Below are 14891 nucleotides of genomic sequence, written 5' to 3'. Positions count from 1 at the left end.
TTCTGGATCCAGAATTGTATGTATCCTTCTCAGAATGCAGGAATTTACATTTCAGGTGACCCAATTTTTAAAAATTTTCTTGGGGGGGGGCCCCCCAACCCCCCCCCTCCCTAAGCGGCAACGTGCCTTAGACACGTCCCATAAGCTGCCTTCGGCACCTTTTTATAAAAGTCCCCTTTATTTCTTACTGGACCCCCCCCCTTTTTCAAAAAGCCGGATTTGCCCATGTATCATGTACATCATACTATTTTGGAGTAGTCTACATGTATGGGTGCTTATGCATGTATAAACTGCTTATCAATTTTAACATGCATTTCTCATTAAAACCTCAAAATATTGTTCACATGTGATGTAACTCCAAATATGTATATTAATAAAACCATTTGTGGTGGATTGTGATGGCTGTAGGGGTGTTGGGCGGCCATCTAACGCAACAAATATTCTTATTTAACATATATTTTATCACCAAAATTCCTATTTTCCTCCTATTTTTTCACATCTGAAATTCCTATTTTCCTATTTTTTGAGCGTCACTTCACTTGTCAGTTGACGCCCTGTGATGCTTACCATTATTGCTTGAGTAACAGCAACTGTCTAGAGTAGCACTAACATGCTTTAGAACCTTCGTAATTGGCTATATTCACCAAAACATGCCCGATTCGAATTTTGATTACTCGTTTAAATGTCCACCGCCATTTCTTGGCGAATTTTGGACTTTCTTGCGATAGTGTGAGATATGCACCGTATTTACTACACAGAATCAGATGCCCTTTTGTTCGAGTTAGGTGCACTGTGGAACTGGAATGTCTGTAGGTTAAAATAATAAGATTAAACCCAAGGATACGTGCCACAGAAATGTGAATTTAGAGTCAAAAGACTCAAAATTATGCAAGCAGGTGATTCATACATCTGACACGTATTTTGTAATTAGAACTTCGAGCTTTGTTTCACTTCATTTCTTTTGGGTGGCATGAGTTTAATATGATATGGGTCCAAAATTGTCACGTGTACTCCTGGATAATACGTCAATTTTGACCAAGTAGTGGTCAGACAGTAACGTTTCCAGCAGGAACTTGAAACGTGTGACCCTGTTGCGGGCAGCGCATGATCCAGGGCATCCAGGGTTAAGTAAAACACTATTATTGACACATTAACAATGCTCAGTTTGCATAGTCACTCAGTCAAAATCCTATTGTGTGCGCCTCGCCAGTGGTGTTTTCACGCTTGAAGTGTTCCCTCTTCCGTGACCTAATAACTAAAGATAGTGTGCAAAACCGAAATTATTATGACATTTGCGTATAGCTGTAGCACTGTGCCCCCCTCTCACACTCACATGTATATTGATGGTGTGGGCTGTGTGAAGGAGATGATGCAGCTACTAAATATAGGGCAATATGTGGTCGGTGAAGCATGTGGGATGAGCTCACTAGCTTAGGAATTGCTGGTGCGGTAGTGCTCATAGTATTTTTGGTAGGTCTGATTGAGCGCACCATAGGAAATATGTGTCGTTTCTCTGAGTATATTTAACTCGCCGCTGGTGGATGCATGATAGGAACAATTTTGGCATGTCGTCAGCAAGCAGGCTATACAGTGAACCTTTTCCTCAAAAGGTTTAGCTGATTTGCAAATGTATACATGTGTATATTAACAATCTGCTCTCTGGTACTTTGGTTAGATTGCCGTGTCCTTTCCATTTCCTCCTTTCCTCTTGCGTCGTCTGTAGCCGATTAGGTTTGAGTGTCTTAATTCCAAAGAAACGTAACGTTGTTGCACGACTTTGTCACATGCTGATTCATTCCACAACAGTAGCGGGTCGAAGCTTGCTAGTAGGATAAACCTGCTTTTGTGCGTGCATGTGTCTGCGCGTGTTTGTGCCTTCATCGCAACGTACGACCTACGTGCGACCAGTAGGTGGTTCGCGTGTTAGGCAGATCAGTTATAGGCTACAGCACACTTTATGGCCCTGTCACACATTGACGATTTAGCCAGCGTATGCCGGACGTATCAAAAATTTGGTGAATACGCTGGCGTACGTCGAATAAGTTATGGGTAAGCTTTGTATAAGTTAAGAGCACGCTGAGCACCGGTATACGTCGTTAGTACGGCAGGTTGCCTAAAATTGAGCATGCTCAAAATTTTCCTGACGTATGCCAGCGAATGCCCATACGCGCCGCATACGCGGGCCATAAGTTTAGGTAAGTATGCGATCCGTGCCACACTACACGTTCACAAGCACGTTAACTGTAAGTTACTCATATTCGAAATACGTCCGAATAATGTCAGCGTAGCCCAAAACTTATTTCTAACTGATGAGTAACATGCTTTGAACCTATGTGTAACGCATATTGACGTATGTAGACTTATTTGACGTGTTCCGGACGACCACAGAACTTACTGAACGTGTTTCTAACTTACAGCTACCGTATAATGGCGTATTGGCAGCGTTTAGGGGAATTGGTATATAAAAATGGTATTGGCATGGTGATACTGCGACGGTGATGTTGATACTGTGATGTCTAGTGCGGTTATGATTTGAATCGTCGAGCGGCAGCCTTTTTATAGGCGACGACATGTGATCGTCGGCGATACGCTGCCGCGCGCTATGCATAAGTTAGACTATCGTTGGGCATAAGTTGTGAACGCCGGCAACACGCTAAGCATTCGTTGGTATAAGTTATCTTATAAGTTATCGAAACGTTCTATATACGTTACTAATACGTTAAGTATACGTCCAACTCGTTATGAATACGCTATGTATACGCCCAAAATTGAAAAAAAACATCGATAGTTCAGCGTATGCCAGCGTTTTAGAGAAATTTTGATACGTCCGGCATACGCTGTCTAAATCGTCAATGTGTGACAGGGCCATTAGTGCCGGGAGTAGTTCTGCAAGTAAAATGCAGCTGAAGTGGTGAGAAATCCTTCAGTGTGACCCTGGTTTAGGTCGGTTACAAAGTGAGAGAGAGAGAAGGAGAGAGGGAACACGGAAACACAGAACTTTAGTTAAACACGGTTAGTGCTGCTGACGCAGTTGCAGCATTTGTGCCGATAACGGTTGCCAATTCAGCGTTGTTCTGGTTAGTTCTTACTGCCTAGTTAGCAAGATTCGTATAAAACATTCGGGCGCAATAGTACGTACTGTACTGGGATGTCAAAATCAATTTCTCTCGCTAAAATTCTGGAATCGTGCCAGTGAGGTCCGAAATAGTATGCACTTGTTGCGTGACTTTTAAATTTTGAGCACATAACTAAATGCATTTGCTTCGTATGATAGTGAAAGGCAGTCTAGTCAGCTAAGATTTGTCTTATCTGTCTAGTTTTCTCCCCAGTATCGGGTTTGCGGGAAAGAGGGTGAGAGAAAATGGAATACATTTGCGTACGACTGTCGCAGGCAGGCAACGCTGCCGCCGCCGCTGCGCGTGTGCTGCTGCTGCTGCTGCCTGTTTATATTGATTCGCTCTGCATGTTGCCGCAGCTTAGATGTTATGGGCAGCTGAGCACGGCCCCGCATTCACTGTGCACGTGATTTCGACTTCTCTGCAGGCTGTATAAGTAAGGAGTCTGAGAGCGCTCTCTGGGCGTATTCACACACAGTCCAGGACATCTGTAGGCTGTATATAGACCGCACACACAACATATCTTCTGCTTTGCCTGTGTAGTCAGCGGACAATATTTTTCCTGCTGTCTGTGGAACACGTCTTTTGCTTTCCCTACATAGTCCATACTAACAATAAGAATACGTACTCGTTCTCTCGTTCTCTCGTTCTCTCTCTCTCCCCACTATATTTTGTTAGTGTCCCCTTAGCTTCTGTTAAGCTGCAATAAACGAGCTCTTTCACATCAGCAATATAGGAGTAACTGTCAAGTATTACAGTGCTTCGTGTGTAACAGATATCAAAATAAACGCAGCCAAGTACATTTCTATTTTAGGCATAAAGCCATCGTAAATAAACTTATTGCACCGCTACATGGCTTAAAGGAAGACGCATGTTTTCACGAACACTGCTGTAGCTCCTCGCCCCCCTGCACTCCTGCATGGGATGAAATTGCTGTGAATTGCAGTCAAATCCAGTGTCAGTAGAAATCTGTGTAACTATACAAATCCCAAACCATAATTTAGTGAATTCAGATGACTGTGCCAGCCCTTGATTAACTGATCACAAAAATCATGTTGAAAACCTGGTCAGATTAATCCAGGCATGTCTTTAATGGTAGTATGGTTGGGTTAAATCTCTGTCATTTATCATTGTTTGTAGCAAACATTATTTTTAGGTACAGATAACATGAAAAACTGGTAAAAGACGTTCACCTCTGTGATACTTAGCCTTTGTCCAATATCTGTTGCACATCGTGGCGTAATTGACGATTGATATCAATTTATTACAGTTGCAAATTCATGGCGTCACTTCTAGTGAGCTTAAACCTGGTTACATAGGAATTTAATCATCTCTTTCACTCAGGAGGGGGGTAAACTAATCACTTCCTTTGTATGCCTCTATGCATCTCTTATATATATTCTTCAGGCGAAATGCAAAAAATAGCACGTACGGTTGTACGTATGATTAAATGTGTTGAGTTTGTGTGCGAGATGGCATTAATTAGAGCAGTGGTATTACAACACCATACATGCCACCGAGGCTTATATACTACTATGCCTAACGCTGAGAGGGTCTATGTCCCCCAGGGTACTGCCGGAACGTACCCTGGGTAGGTTCCGGTATACCGGAACGTACCCTGGTACTATCTAATATGTCGGACCGTACCTCGCCTACTCCACTAACGAGTCTAGGGAGTCGCCTACTCCCTAACCCTAACCCTAACCATATCAAATAGTTACCAGGGTACGTTCCGGCAGTTACCTGGGGGACATAGACTCTATGAGCATTATATTACGCTGGTCATACCAGGGCTCGACACTAGCGCTGGCCCGATGGCCCAGGGCCAGTAAAACTGAATGTCGGGCCAGCAGAATTCCAGAAATGCTAAATTTTGGTGGCCCGATCCACTAAACTTTCTAAGTGACTATGTGAGAAAAAGTATAATTTTCTTACGTGAAAATCTTGTGCGTGCGTGCGTACGGTATGTGTGCATGTATTTGTGTAGCTACAGCGTGTGTGCACGTGACTACGTGTATGTGTGCATGAGCCGCTAGAACAATAAGCAAACAATAGTTACAATACAATGCCCGTGACCTCTGCAATATGGTGTGATGCGATGTATGCGTACTATATATGGTAGTTTGGGTCTCGTATGCCGGTATGCGAGAGAACTTTACGCGTAAAAATATCATTCGAGTCTTCTGCGTGGCGTGCGGCAGCGGCAGTTAATGTAAGCGGGCTATAGTACTAGAGCTACTGTGGACCAAGTTTGAAGTTTCTTCCTCTTACGGTTGCAAAGATATTGAGCGGACAGACACACAAACATACACACCGCCAGGCGTGTTCGTATGGTTAGCCTGTGTTGTAACTTGTGACTAGCGTGTATTGTGTGTGCGTGAAAATAATCTCATGATCTTGTCTTGTACGGGTGTTACAAATTGTACAAATTGTACGGGTGTCTTTAAAATTGTGTGTAGAAAACATGGACTTTATTGTAACTTGAAAATATACAGTACTTGTACTTGTACTTTGATGTATTGCCAAAAAAAGTCTAAGAAATGAGCGAAGATTGAATAATGGTATTATACAAGACTCTAGTCTGGGGAATATTTGATGTTGTGGATTGTGGATAAATGTATGCCTCAATGTGAGATTGTGTTGAGACTTATGTAAGTGCATCTATTAATAAAGAGGTCTATCCAGTCTTCATATAATTCATTAAAATATAGGATTTATTACAACAAGATGGATTTTTAATGTTTTCCTTTGGTTTTTTTTGGGGGGGGGGCAGTAACTTGGGGGGGGCTTTTCGGGCCACCAAAAATGGAAAATTCATGATTTTACTGGCCCGAACGGGCCACTAGAAAAAAAAGTTAGTGTGGAGCCCTGCTTTATACGTTGCGTTTACGCTATACGTTATTACCAACGTATACTACGTTATTTACTAAGACGTTGTTATCGTGTTTGCTGACAGGCAAGAGACGCTACAACATCAAGCTCTGGAAGACGTTCACCGACTGTTTCAACTGCTTACCTGTGGCAGCTATCATTGATGAGAAAATATTCTGCTGTCACGGAGGTATGCTGTCTACGCGGTTGTAGCGCCCGAGGAGTTTATCTATTGTAATTTACTTAGCAGGAGCCCGTGTTGTAGTTAGTCGTGTGGGTTGACACAATGGTAACACTTTGTGAAATCCTATATTCTAATTAGGTTGGCAAGAGCCAGCATGGTAGTTAAGCTATGTGGGTTTGCTACACAATAGTAAACCCTATGCATTTATCTTCAATCGTAATTTTGTGAGCAGTTAAATCATTCGCCAATTGTATTCATCACTTAGTCAGTCTGCACGAAAAACTTCCACCCTTATTTGCCCAGCGTGCTTGTAGAAATGTATAATTCACTGGCCCACACTAGGTTTTACAGGCCCGAATCAATGATCATCATATTATGAAAAGAGAAACCGAACCGGAAGTTGTTGCGACCTCTAGCGGCGACAAACACGCATGGTGTTGTATAGTTACTTCCCCTACTTAAGATCGGGAATATGATGCCCTATCGGTAAATATCGGTAAATTTTCATACAAAATGTCGGGAATTTCGGTAAATTCTCAGACTGATCATCACATAAAGAAGCTGAAATATCATTAATAGACCATTTACTCCATTTTTTTCCACTGGCCCATCGGGCTTGTTCATTTACCAGTTTCATTGGCCCCACGGAAAATTTACTGGCCTCAGATACCGGGCCAGTGGTTAATTTCGCAGACTGCTTAGTGTAGGAAAATCGCCACTGTTATTTATTTATCGCATTTTGTGAAGGTAGCGAACGCCAGCGGTAGCCCCGCTATGAAATCCCATATTCTAATTTAATAAGCAAGGTTCAGCACCATTTCTGTGGTTTCTCCTATGCACGTGCGTCAACAGGAACTGTGACGTAGAAGGAAGCCTTTCATATCGCGTGTTTTTTCACGTTGCTATGCGCATCCCCGTAAAGAGAGTGCGGCTGTGTATCGATGACGACGTAGCTGCGGCTGTGTATCGATGACGACGTAGCTGCGTCTGTGTATCGATGACGACGTAGCTGCGTCTGTGTATCGATGACGACGTAGCTGCGGCTGTGTATCGATGACGACGTAGCTGCGTCTGTGTATCGGTGACGACGTAGCTACGGCTGTGTATCGATGACGACGTAGCTGCGGCTGTGTATCGATGACGACGTAGCTGCGTCTGTATATCGATGACGACGTAGCTGCGTCTGTGTATCGATGACGACGTAGCTGCGGCTGTGTATCGATGACGACGTAGATGCGTCTGTGTATCGATGACGACGTAGCTGCGTCTGTGTATCGATGACGACGTAGCTGTGGCTGTATACGGAAGCGTTTATTCGGTGGCCTTATGTCCCATCGGGGGACCAAGAGGATAAGTAAGTAAGTGTGTGCGTGCTCGCTCGCTCGCTTGCAGGCTTGAGTCCGGACCTGCAGTCGATGGAGCAGATTCGGCGGATCATGCGGCCGACGGACGTGCCGGACCAGGGCCTGCTCTGCGACCTGCTCTGGTCCGATCCCGACAAGGAGGTGATGGGCTGGGGAGAGAACGATCGCGGCGTGTCTTTCACGTTCGGCGCCGAAGTTGTGGCGAAGTTCCTGCACAAGCACGACCTGGACTTGATATGCAGAGCGCATCAGGTGAGATGCACTGGGTTTAGTAGATGAAATAACAGGGTGCATCAGGAGAGATGCACTGGGTTTAGACCGTTTAGTAGATGAAATAACAGGGTGCATCAGGCAAGATGCAAAGGTTAGTGCAGCTGGGATGTGCATGATTGGTCGATACCACAGGTCGAATCACTTACTCTGTTTGATTAACATTTACTTCAACTACTTCCCGGTGGGCATATGTTTCCATGAAACAGAGTATCCGCGTGACGTCAGTGGCTATCTACCACCATAGATAGTGTTTGGTACTATAACACGCGTATATAAGATAACCGAGTCGGTTTATTCTTAGTGTTAGGGTTAGGGTTAGGGTTTTGCATCATTCGAAAAGTCTGATGCGGAAGTTGATATGCGTAGAATGGAATATGACCATGCGCAACCACCAGCACCATCAGCAGGCTTTATGCATCGGGGATGGGAATCTTCCGCGGAAATCCGCGGATTTCACAGTCCCAGGGTCGATTTTGTGAAACGTCTAAATCCGTTGAGGAAATTTTAGGGGGGGGTTAGAATGTACACATTGTCCATTTTACAGTCCCAACAGTGACCCTTCATTTTAATAACAGTTGTAAAATATATGCAGCAGGCTGTAACATTGTAGAATCTCATTAGTGCAAATACATATGTGCGAAGAGCGCCCAGCATAAATGTGATGTGGTATACTACACTTGTATACAGGCGAACTCAGACAATGCGTCTTAAGACAACACGTCCTGTCTCAGTGTAAGTAGCGTGGAGGCGTATTGAAAAATGATGAAGGCCATTGTATACCACGGCTTGAGTGGCAAAATAAATCGAAACGGAATCATTTCGAGGCAGTGTTGTTTCATGCATTTGAACCACTAAAATATGGTGAGATTAATTGAGAAGGCGACAACATCTAACCAATACAAGAGATCGACAAAGAGTGAATGGAACAAGTTCGGCTGGGCTGGTTAGAAAAATCTGTCACATCTGAGTGTCCAAAATCAGGAAGAAAACTAGAAGATACGGAGCGGTTGAACGACGTTCATGTCGGGAAAGTGCGATCGTAAGCTGGCAAGGCAGCAGCGTGTTGTACTGCAGTGAATTTGAAACTGCCTTGGACAAATGAACATCTATCAGCGCGCGGATTTAGGTCGGAATTTGCACCGGTTGCCAGAACCGGTCAGCAGGCTGGGTATCTCAGAATGACGTGCCTCAAAATTCACCAGAATGGCACCAAATAAGCCTAATTTTTAGCTCATCTGAACAAATAGTCAGATGGCAGCTTGTAGAATCGCTTGATCGTCCAGTCCGTAGCCGTCCTCCGCTCGCTCGTCCGTCGTCCGTGGCGTCCGCAACAGTTGGGGCAAGAACAAATCTTAACCCGCTGACGACGTACGCGTCACGATATTCGGCACATTGGGGGGGGGGATCGGTCAAAACGATTCTGGATGTCGAAGGGTGGGGTACAAAGGCAAAAAGGTACAAGAGGTGTAAAAGAAAGGGGAACATTCACTCTATAACTTAAGGTAACAGGGAGGAAAACAGAATTGCGCACAAATCTACAAAGGCTGCGACCTAGGCTACGCTGAAGTGTTGTGTAATAGCATCCAAAGGAGGAAAAGCCATTCACTGTCCGAAATTGAGTCAACAGGTCAAAAGGCAATGGCACGAGGCAGATTTATAGACATTTTCTGAGGAACATGGTCTGACGGAGCGATTTGAAAAACATCTTTTGTTCAGCGGTGAGCGCTAGCATTTTTTATGCATTATGAAAGGACCCAAATGAAATTCTACTTTTTGCTGACATGCGAAGAGTAAGTGTCGGATAACCTTTTGACCCTCAAGAGGAGGGTTAAACATGGATATGTTTACTATTAGAAAGAATTTGACTGCCGGGTTTGCTAGTAGAATCTATACATGCCTGGATGTATGAGGCTACAATGTCACAGTGAAATTTCAAAAGCTAAATTTGGTTAAAGAAGGTTTATGCTCCTTAAAACGCAGGCAAAAACTCCACAGTACTATCACCAACACATGCACTGGCAGTAGCCACTGGCAGTGGCATACGTTACATGCAACATACTGGCAGTACAGAATGCCATAGAAATTATACGACACCTGTAACCAATTAAAATAGAGAGCTGCGCAAGCCTACAGGCTGCCAACTATTTGCAAGACAGAATAGGTAAGCACTCATCCATTTACCTACTTGCTACTACGTACGATGAGAGCTTCCATCTTTAATCTGAAGACACTTAAATGTACGCGCCATCTCGTGGCAACTTTCATAACGATCCCAACGAACATTCCTTTGAGAAGATTCCTGATACCATCCCTGTGCATTCCACTGTTTCGGCGTGTATGTGAACACATTTGGGACTAACAGGGTTTACTAGAATCCCACCACTCCACCACAGAGTCACCGCAGTAGACGTTAGATGAGCGCTGTCGCTCCGCGGCACTTGTTTAAAAATTCCCGGGGGGCATGCCCCCAGACCCCCCTAGCTGTGACTAGAACTATCGAAACTGGTCACCCAAACCCTCTGGATCCGCCCCTGCTTATATTATATCAAGGTTATCTTTTGGGACAGTGTGGAAGTGTACATTAAAATAATTTTGTTTGCAGAATGTAAGTAAATTTTTGTATTGATTATTAATTCTGGTGTTATGATAATGACAGTGCAAGATATGCAGTGTACTGTAATATGCTCTGTAACAAACCCGCGCGTTCACACTTTTATTGTGGTGGAATTTAATCGAGGCGGAGGTAATTTAAACGTGGCGCAACGATTGAAACGGGAGGGGGGAGTTTTCCCATGGGGAGATGCATGGCTGTGTAGCACACAGAAATTCGGTGACTCTTAGACAAGTTTCCATCCTGCACTTGGGCAGCGTCATATAATGTAATCTGTCGTCTGCCATTGACAGGTGGTGGAAGATGGCTACGAGTTCTTCGCAAAGAGGCAGCTAGTTACGCTCTTCTCGGCACCAAACTACTGTGGGGAGTTTGACAACGCCGGTGCGATGATGACGGTGGACGACACGCTCATGTGCTCGTTCCAGGTACGCACGTTCGACACCTCACAGTTTTCCCTTGTTCGACATGTGGCTTAAGTTGCCACAGGCAAAATGTTATCTGTCTATCATCTATCTTCTTTGCCAAAAGTTTTCGTTCTTAAAATACTTATTGAATATCTTGACTAGTTTATGTGCTAGCCGCGATGCGTATACTTGAAGGTTTTTAGCATAAAAACTTGTAAACAATCTACAGAAAATGTTTTACAAGAGTTTTCGTGGATGGTTAAAAACCTGTGGTGATGTTCATGTTGTCAAAGACAATCATTTTACGAGCAGATGTCATGCACAGTGGAACATTTTAAATTTACTTTGAGCAGTTTATGAATTTGTGTACCCTAGCCTCAAATCACCCAACTTTCTTATATTATTACTTTTGCGAACCCATAATGTAGAATTAATTAGTTGGATTTTATTACCTGTGTGGGAAGTGCAATTCTAGATAATGTTTCTGTCAAGCATTGAAAAATGATTCACTTTTGCATGATATAGCATTGGTGTTTTGCTGTGTAAAAAATAAGGGTTGGTCTGTTCAGAGGTGGTGTTTGCATTGCCAGTGCAATCTTAAATACTCCTATGCACTCTATTCCCCTCATACGTTACATTAAAGCTTGGGTTAGGTGAATTTATTATTTGTCGTCCAACGCTGTATATACTGTACAGATAAGCTCTTGGTACACCTCACTAGGAAGCTCTTGGTAACTACCTAGGTTTGCCCGTCTCACTCAGCTCATGTTTTCGACCTCCGCAGATCTTGAAGCCGGCAGATAAGAAGAAGTTCCCGTATGGAGGCCTCAACGCAGGGCGACCGGTGACACCACCAAGAAACCAACAAGCTGGAAAAGAGAAAAATAAAAAGAAATAAACCACCCCGTGTGGCTACCTTCCTCGAGTAGGGGATGATAATAATAAATATAGTTGTAAAGAACCTACGATAGCAGCTGACATTGCTCACAGGGTACAGGGCAAGCACTGCTGGTGTCGTAGCGGGACGATTGCTGATCGTTACCGTCTCGGCGCTCGTGTCTGACGCACGTTCCGAACGCAGCCGGAACTTTTATTCGGATAGGTGTGAGTTTGAGCAACAGGAGGTTAGGCAGTCCATAACAGGATGCCGGGCTGCCCTGCTCGGCGATGGTGGGGGTTTCACAACACTACGGTCGAAGCGGAAATGCCAGGTTCGATACTATTTTCGATGCGGTTTGATGTCGTAGGCAGTAGCCGTAGCTTATCTGTACAGCGCTTGCACTGTTGACGTAGAGTAAGTACCCTGTGCTGCTTGGATGGCTAGCTTTGTACATTTATGTACCGCACCTGTATGATATTCGTACAAATTCTCGAGCGTTGTCGATTTGTTCTGTGTTCGCTGTATCTGAACTCTGACCGACGTGTGTATAAAAAGGATGTAGACACACGTCATATTAAGTAGGTATACCGGCTTATCGTTGATGTCTGTATGGAGGGAAGGCTACACGGCCAACTGTTTGTCTGTTTAATCGTGGCGCATGTCAGCTTTAGCGGGACGAATGCAGTGGCCAGTTTCTCATCCTGGTTGGGGTTGAAATACTCCTCCGTGGTGCAATTGCTGTGCCAGTTTTATGTGACCTGGAGTTCTAATGGCACGGGTCAAGCGTGGAAAATCCTACATGGATTCAATGTCAAGCTGCATGAAATCATGGGACAGAAACTTGTGCAGTAGACAAGTAAATAGCTGGACAAGCATCCCTTCTAGCCCCGTATATCGCATTGCATCATGAAATTGCATCGCATCGCATAAAAAAACCACCAACGTTTGTAATGGGATGGTTTCTCCAATCTCCATTCTCGTCATTACTTGTTGGTGTAGTTTGTCTGTAAATATTTTATTGCATTTAATTGTGTTAAGAATCCCGTATATTTAGTTGTAGTCCAGATCAAGGTAGTCCGTGTTAAACTTGCTTCAGAGAGGTGGTGTGTTTCACCGCAGTGAAATAAATCCCTTACAAATTAATTAAGAGAAACTGAAACCATTGTTTGCGCGCTATTTTGTATCCAATCGACTCCCAATTAGAAGCTCGTGAAAATTCAGTGAGTTCGTCCAGTCGTTACTGTGAGGTCGTGCGAAGGGTCTACCATCCTGGTCCCACCCGCATGTATGATGAAGGTTCGTGGTCTGACTAGGGTGAGCGCGGCGGTAACTCGGCGGTTGCTGCGGGCGTGGCGGGATGGTGCTTGCTACTGCAGTGCTGGCACTACCGTGGTCACGCAAGGTGGGCTGCTACATGTCGTAATGTGTGGCTGTGTCACCTGCGGTGGTGGATTGGTGTTAGGCAGAGCAGCGGCTACATCGGCCAGCGTGCATGCCAACCCTGCCTGCCGTCGTCCGTTATCATCGCCATGACGATAGTTGGCGCAGAAATTCGTGTGATTGCATTACCGCACGATTCTTACATTTAAGAGATATGAGATAACATTGGCAGTGAAATCACGATGGACGGTGTTTATGTTGTTCAATGAGCAGTTGAATGTTGTATTATTATTATTATTATTATTATTGCAAATGAGTTATGCTTCTGCTGTATCCTAGCCCTGACGGCAAACTATCCGTTGAGCTCTCAGCAGGCAAGACTCAATCTTGCGGTGTCAAAGTTTCACCGCGCAACTTCACAGGGACTCTGGAATGGATAGACGGCTGTCACAGTAAGCTACTGGTAGCAGTGTGGAGTAGCTGTCGTGGTATCCATGTTCCTAACCGACTCTCTCACCACGAATCCCCTCGTTCACAACAGTAGGTGTGTTAGTTTGCTGTAAATGCATTGTACAGTCGCTTTTACAGCTCGTCAGCTTTACAGGAAATGGCAAGTTGAAGAGAGGTGATGCCACAGGCCAGGCATATATAAGATCACATTGGATGTCTTGTTTGTATACAGTAGTCCTTTAATGTACGTATACTTTACTTTCAGACATTGTCTCTGTGTAGATGTGCTGGTGGTGATATTATTTTGGAAGGGGTCCAGTAGAAGCATCAGCTGCCAGCATGCTGGAGAGTATGACGCATTGAGGATGACCAACCATATTATATCGCCATCCGCGGAGTAGGCGATCTGTTATTGCAGTTCCACATAAGCAGGATTCGTGCGGTGTGGTGTGTAGGCGAGGAAACCCTGGGATTACAGGATGCACACGTTTGTATTGTGAGCAGCAGGAGCTCTTTCTCGCAGTGTTCGATAAGTTGTGAAGCTTTCCAAAAAGTGATGTAAGGAGGCGACACGTTGAATGTCAATTGTCGGGAGGCGACACGTTGAATGTCAATTGTCGGGAGGCGACACGTTGAATGTCAATTGTCGGGAGGCGACACGTTGAATGTCAATTGTCGCGTTTGATCCGCAGTTGAATTGCTCATTGGGGATTTTCCTGAAATGTTGAATGCTGATTCGCTCACGAATTTGATCCCTATCTACTGTGCCGTCACGAGACTGTCGAGTGAAGGAACGCTGGGTGTGTCTTGCGATCGGTGGCCGCAGTAGGCAGATCAGTCACGCAACTGTTGGTTATACTTGTGTTGAGAATGTGAAGTAAGCTGTGCTGTCGTGCGGCTGTTAGGCAGGATCGGGTGCTGCCGTGCAACTATTGGGAGTATGAAGTTACTGTGCACTTGGCGGATTGGTTGTAAAATTAGCAAGCGTTTAATACAATCTCATTGTCAACTCAGATTACTGAACGATCTGGGCTGGTAGAGTGGCATCAGACTTCGACAGTCTAGACCCGATCTGGTTGATTGCTTGCTTTGGTCTCTTGAGAGCAAGGAAACGTTTTAGCGTGTTTCGTTGGCTGCAGATTATATCAGAATTTGAGAGAAATGAGAGAGCGAGAGAGAGACTTGGTTGACAACCCACGTGTGGTCGATCGCCCCCCGTCTGGTAAGTTTCGTAAGATACTGCAACAGGTGTCAACGTCCAACGTATCATTTTACCATGTAAAAAATATTCAATAAAAATCTGTCTTGGTTATGTATCCGATTCTTGGTTTTCACTGCAGTGGTGGAAGATATTA

The 14891-nt window shown here is 44.5% G+C and overlaps 1 protein-coding gene across 1 annotated transcript in view; it reads left to right on the top strand.

The window, feature by feature from the left end:
- LOC106811745 (serine/threonine-protein phosphatase alpha-2 isoform) overlaps nucleotides 1-14848 on the top strand; it is a gene marked incomplete at its 5' end in the record, with an annotated part of 20422 nt that extends 5574 nt beyond the window's left edge. The window contains 4 exon segments of the mRNA XM_014815460.1: nucleotides 6073-6177; nucleotides 7564-7787; nucleotides 10713-10847; nucleotides 11611-14848. Of these exon segments, the coding sequence (XP_014670946.1) occupies nucleotides 6073-6177; nucleotides 7564-7787; nucleotides 10713-10847; nucleotides 11611-11724 (578 nt within the window).
- Between the last annotated feature and the right edge of the window lie 43 nt (nucleotides 14849-14891).

The sequence above is a fragment of the Priapulus caudatus genome, unplaced genomic scaffold (assembly GCF_000485595.1).
Source record: "Priapulus caudatus unplaced genomic scaffold, Priapulus_caudatus-5.0.1 Scaffold570, whole genome shotgun sequence".
NCBI lineage: Eukaryota > Metazoa > Priapulida > Priapulimorpha > Priapulimorphida > Priapulidae > Priapulus > Priapulus caudatus.
The sequence above is the reverse complement of the archived record's forward strand: the minus strand, read 5'-3'. Positions and strand labels throughout refer to the sequence as shown.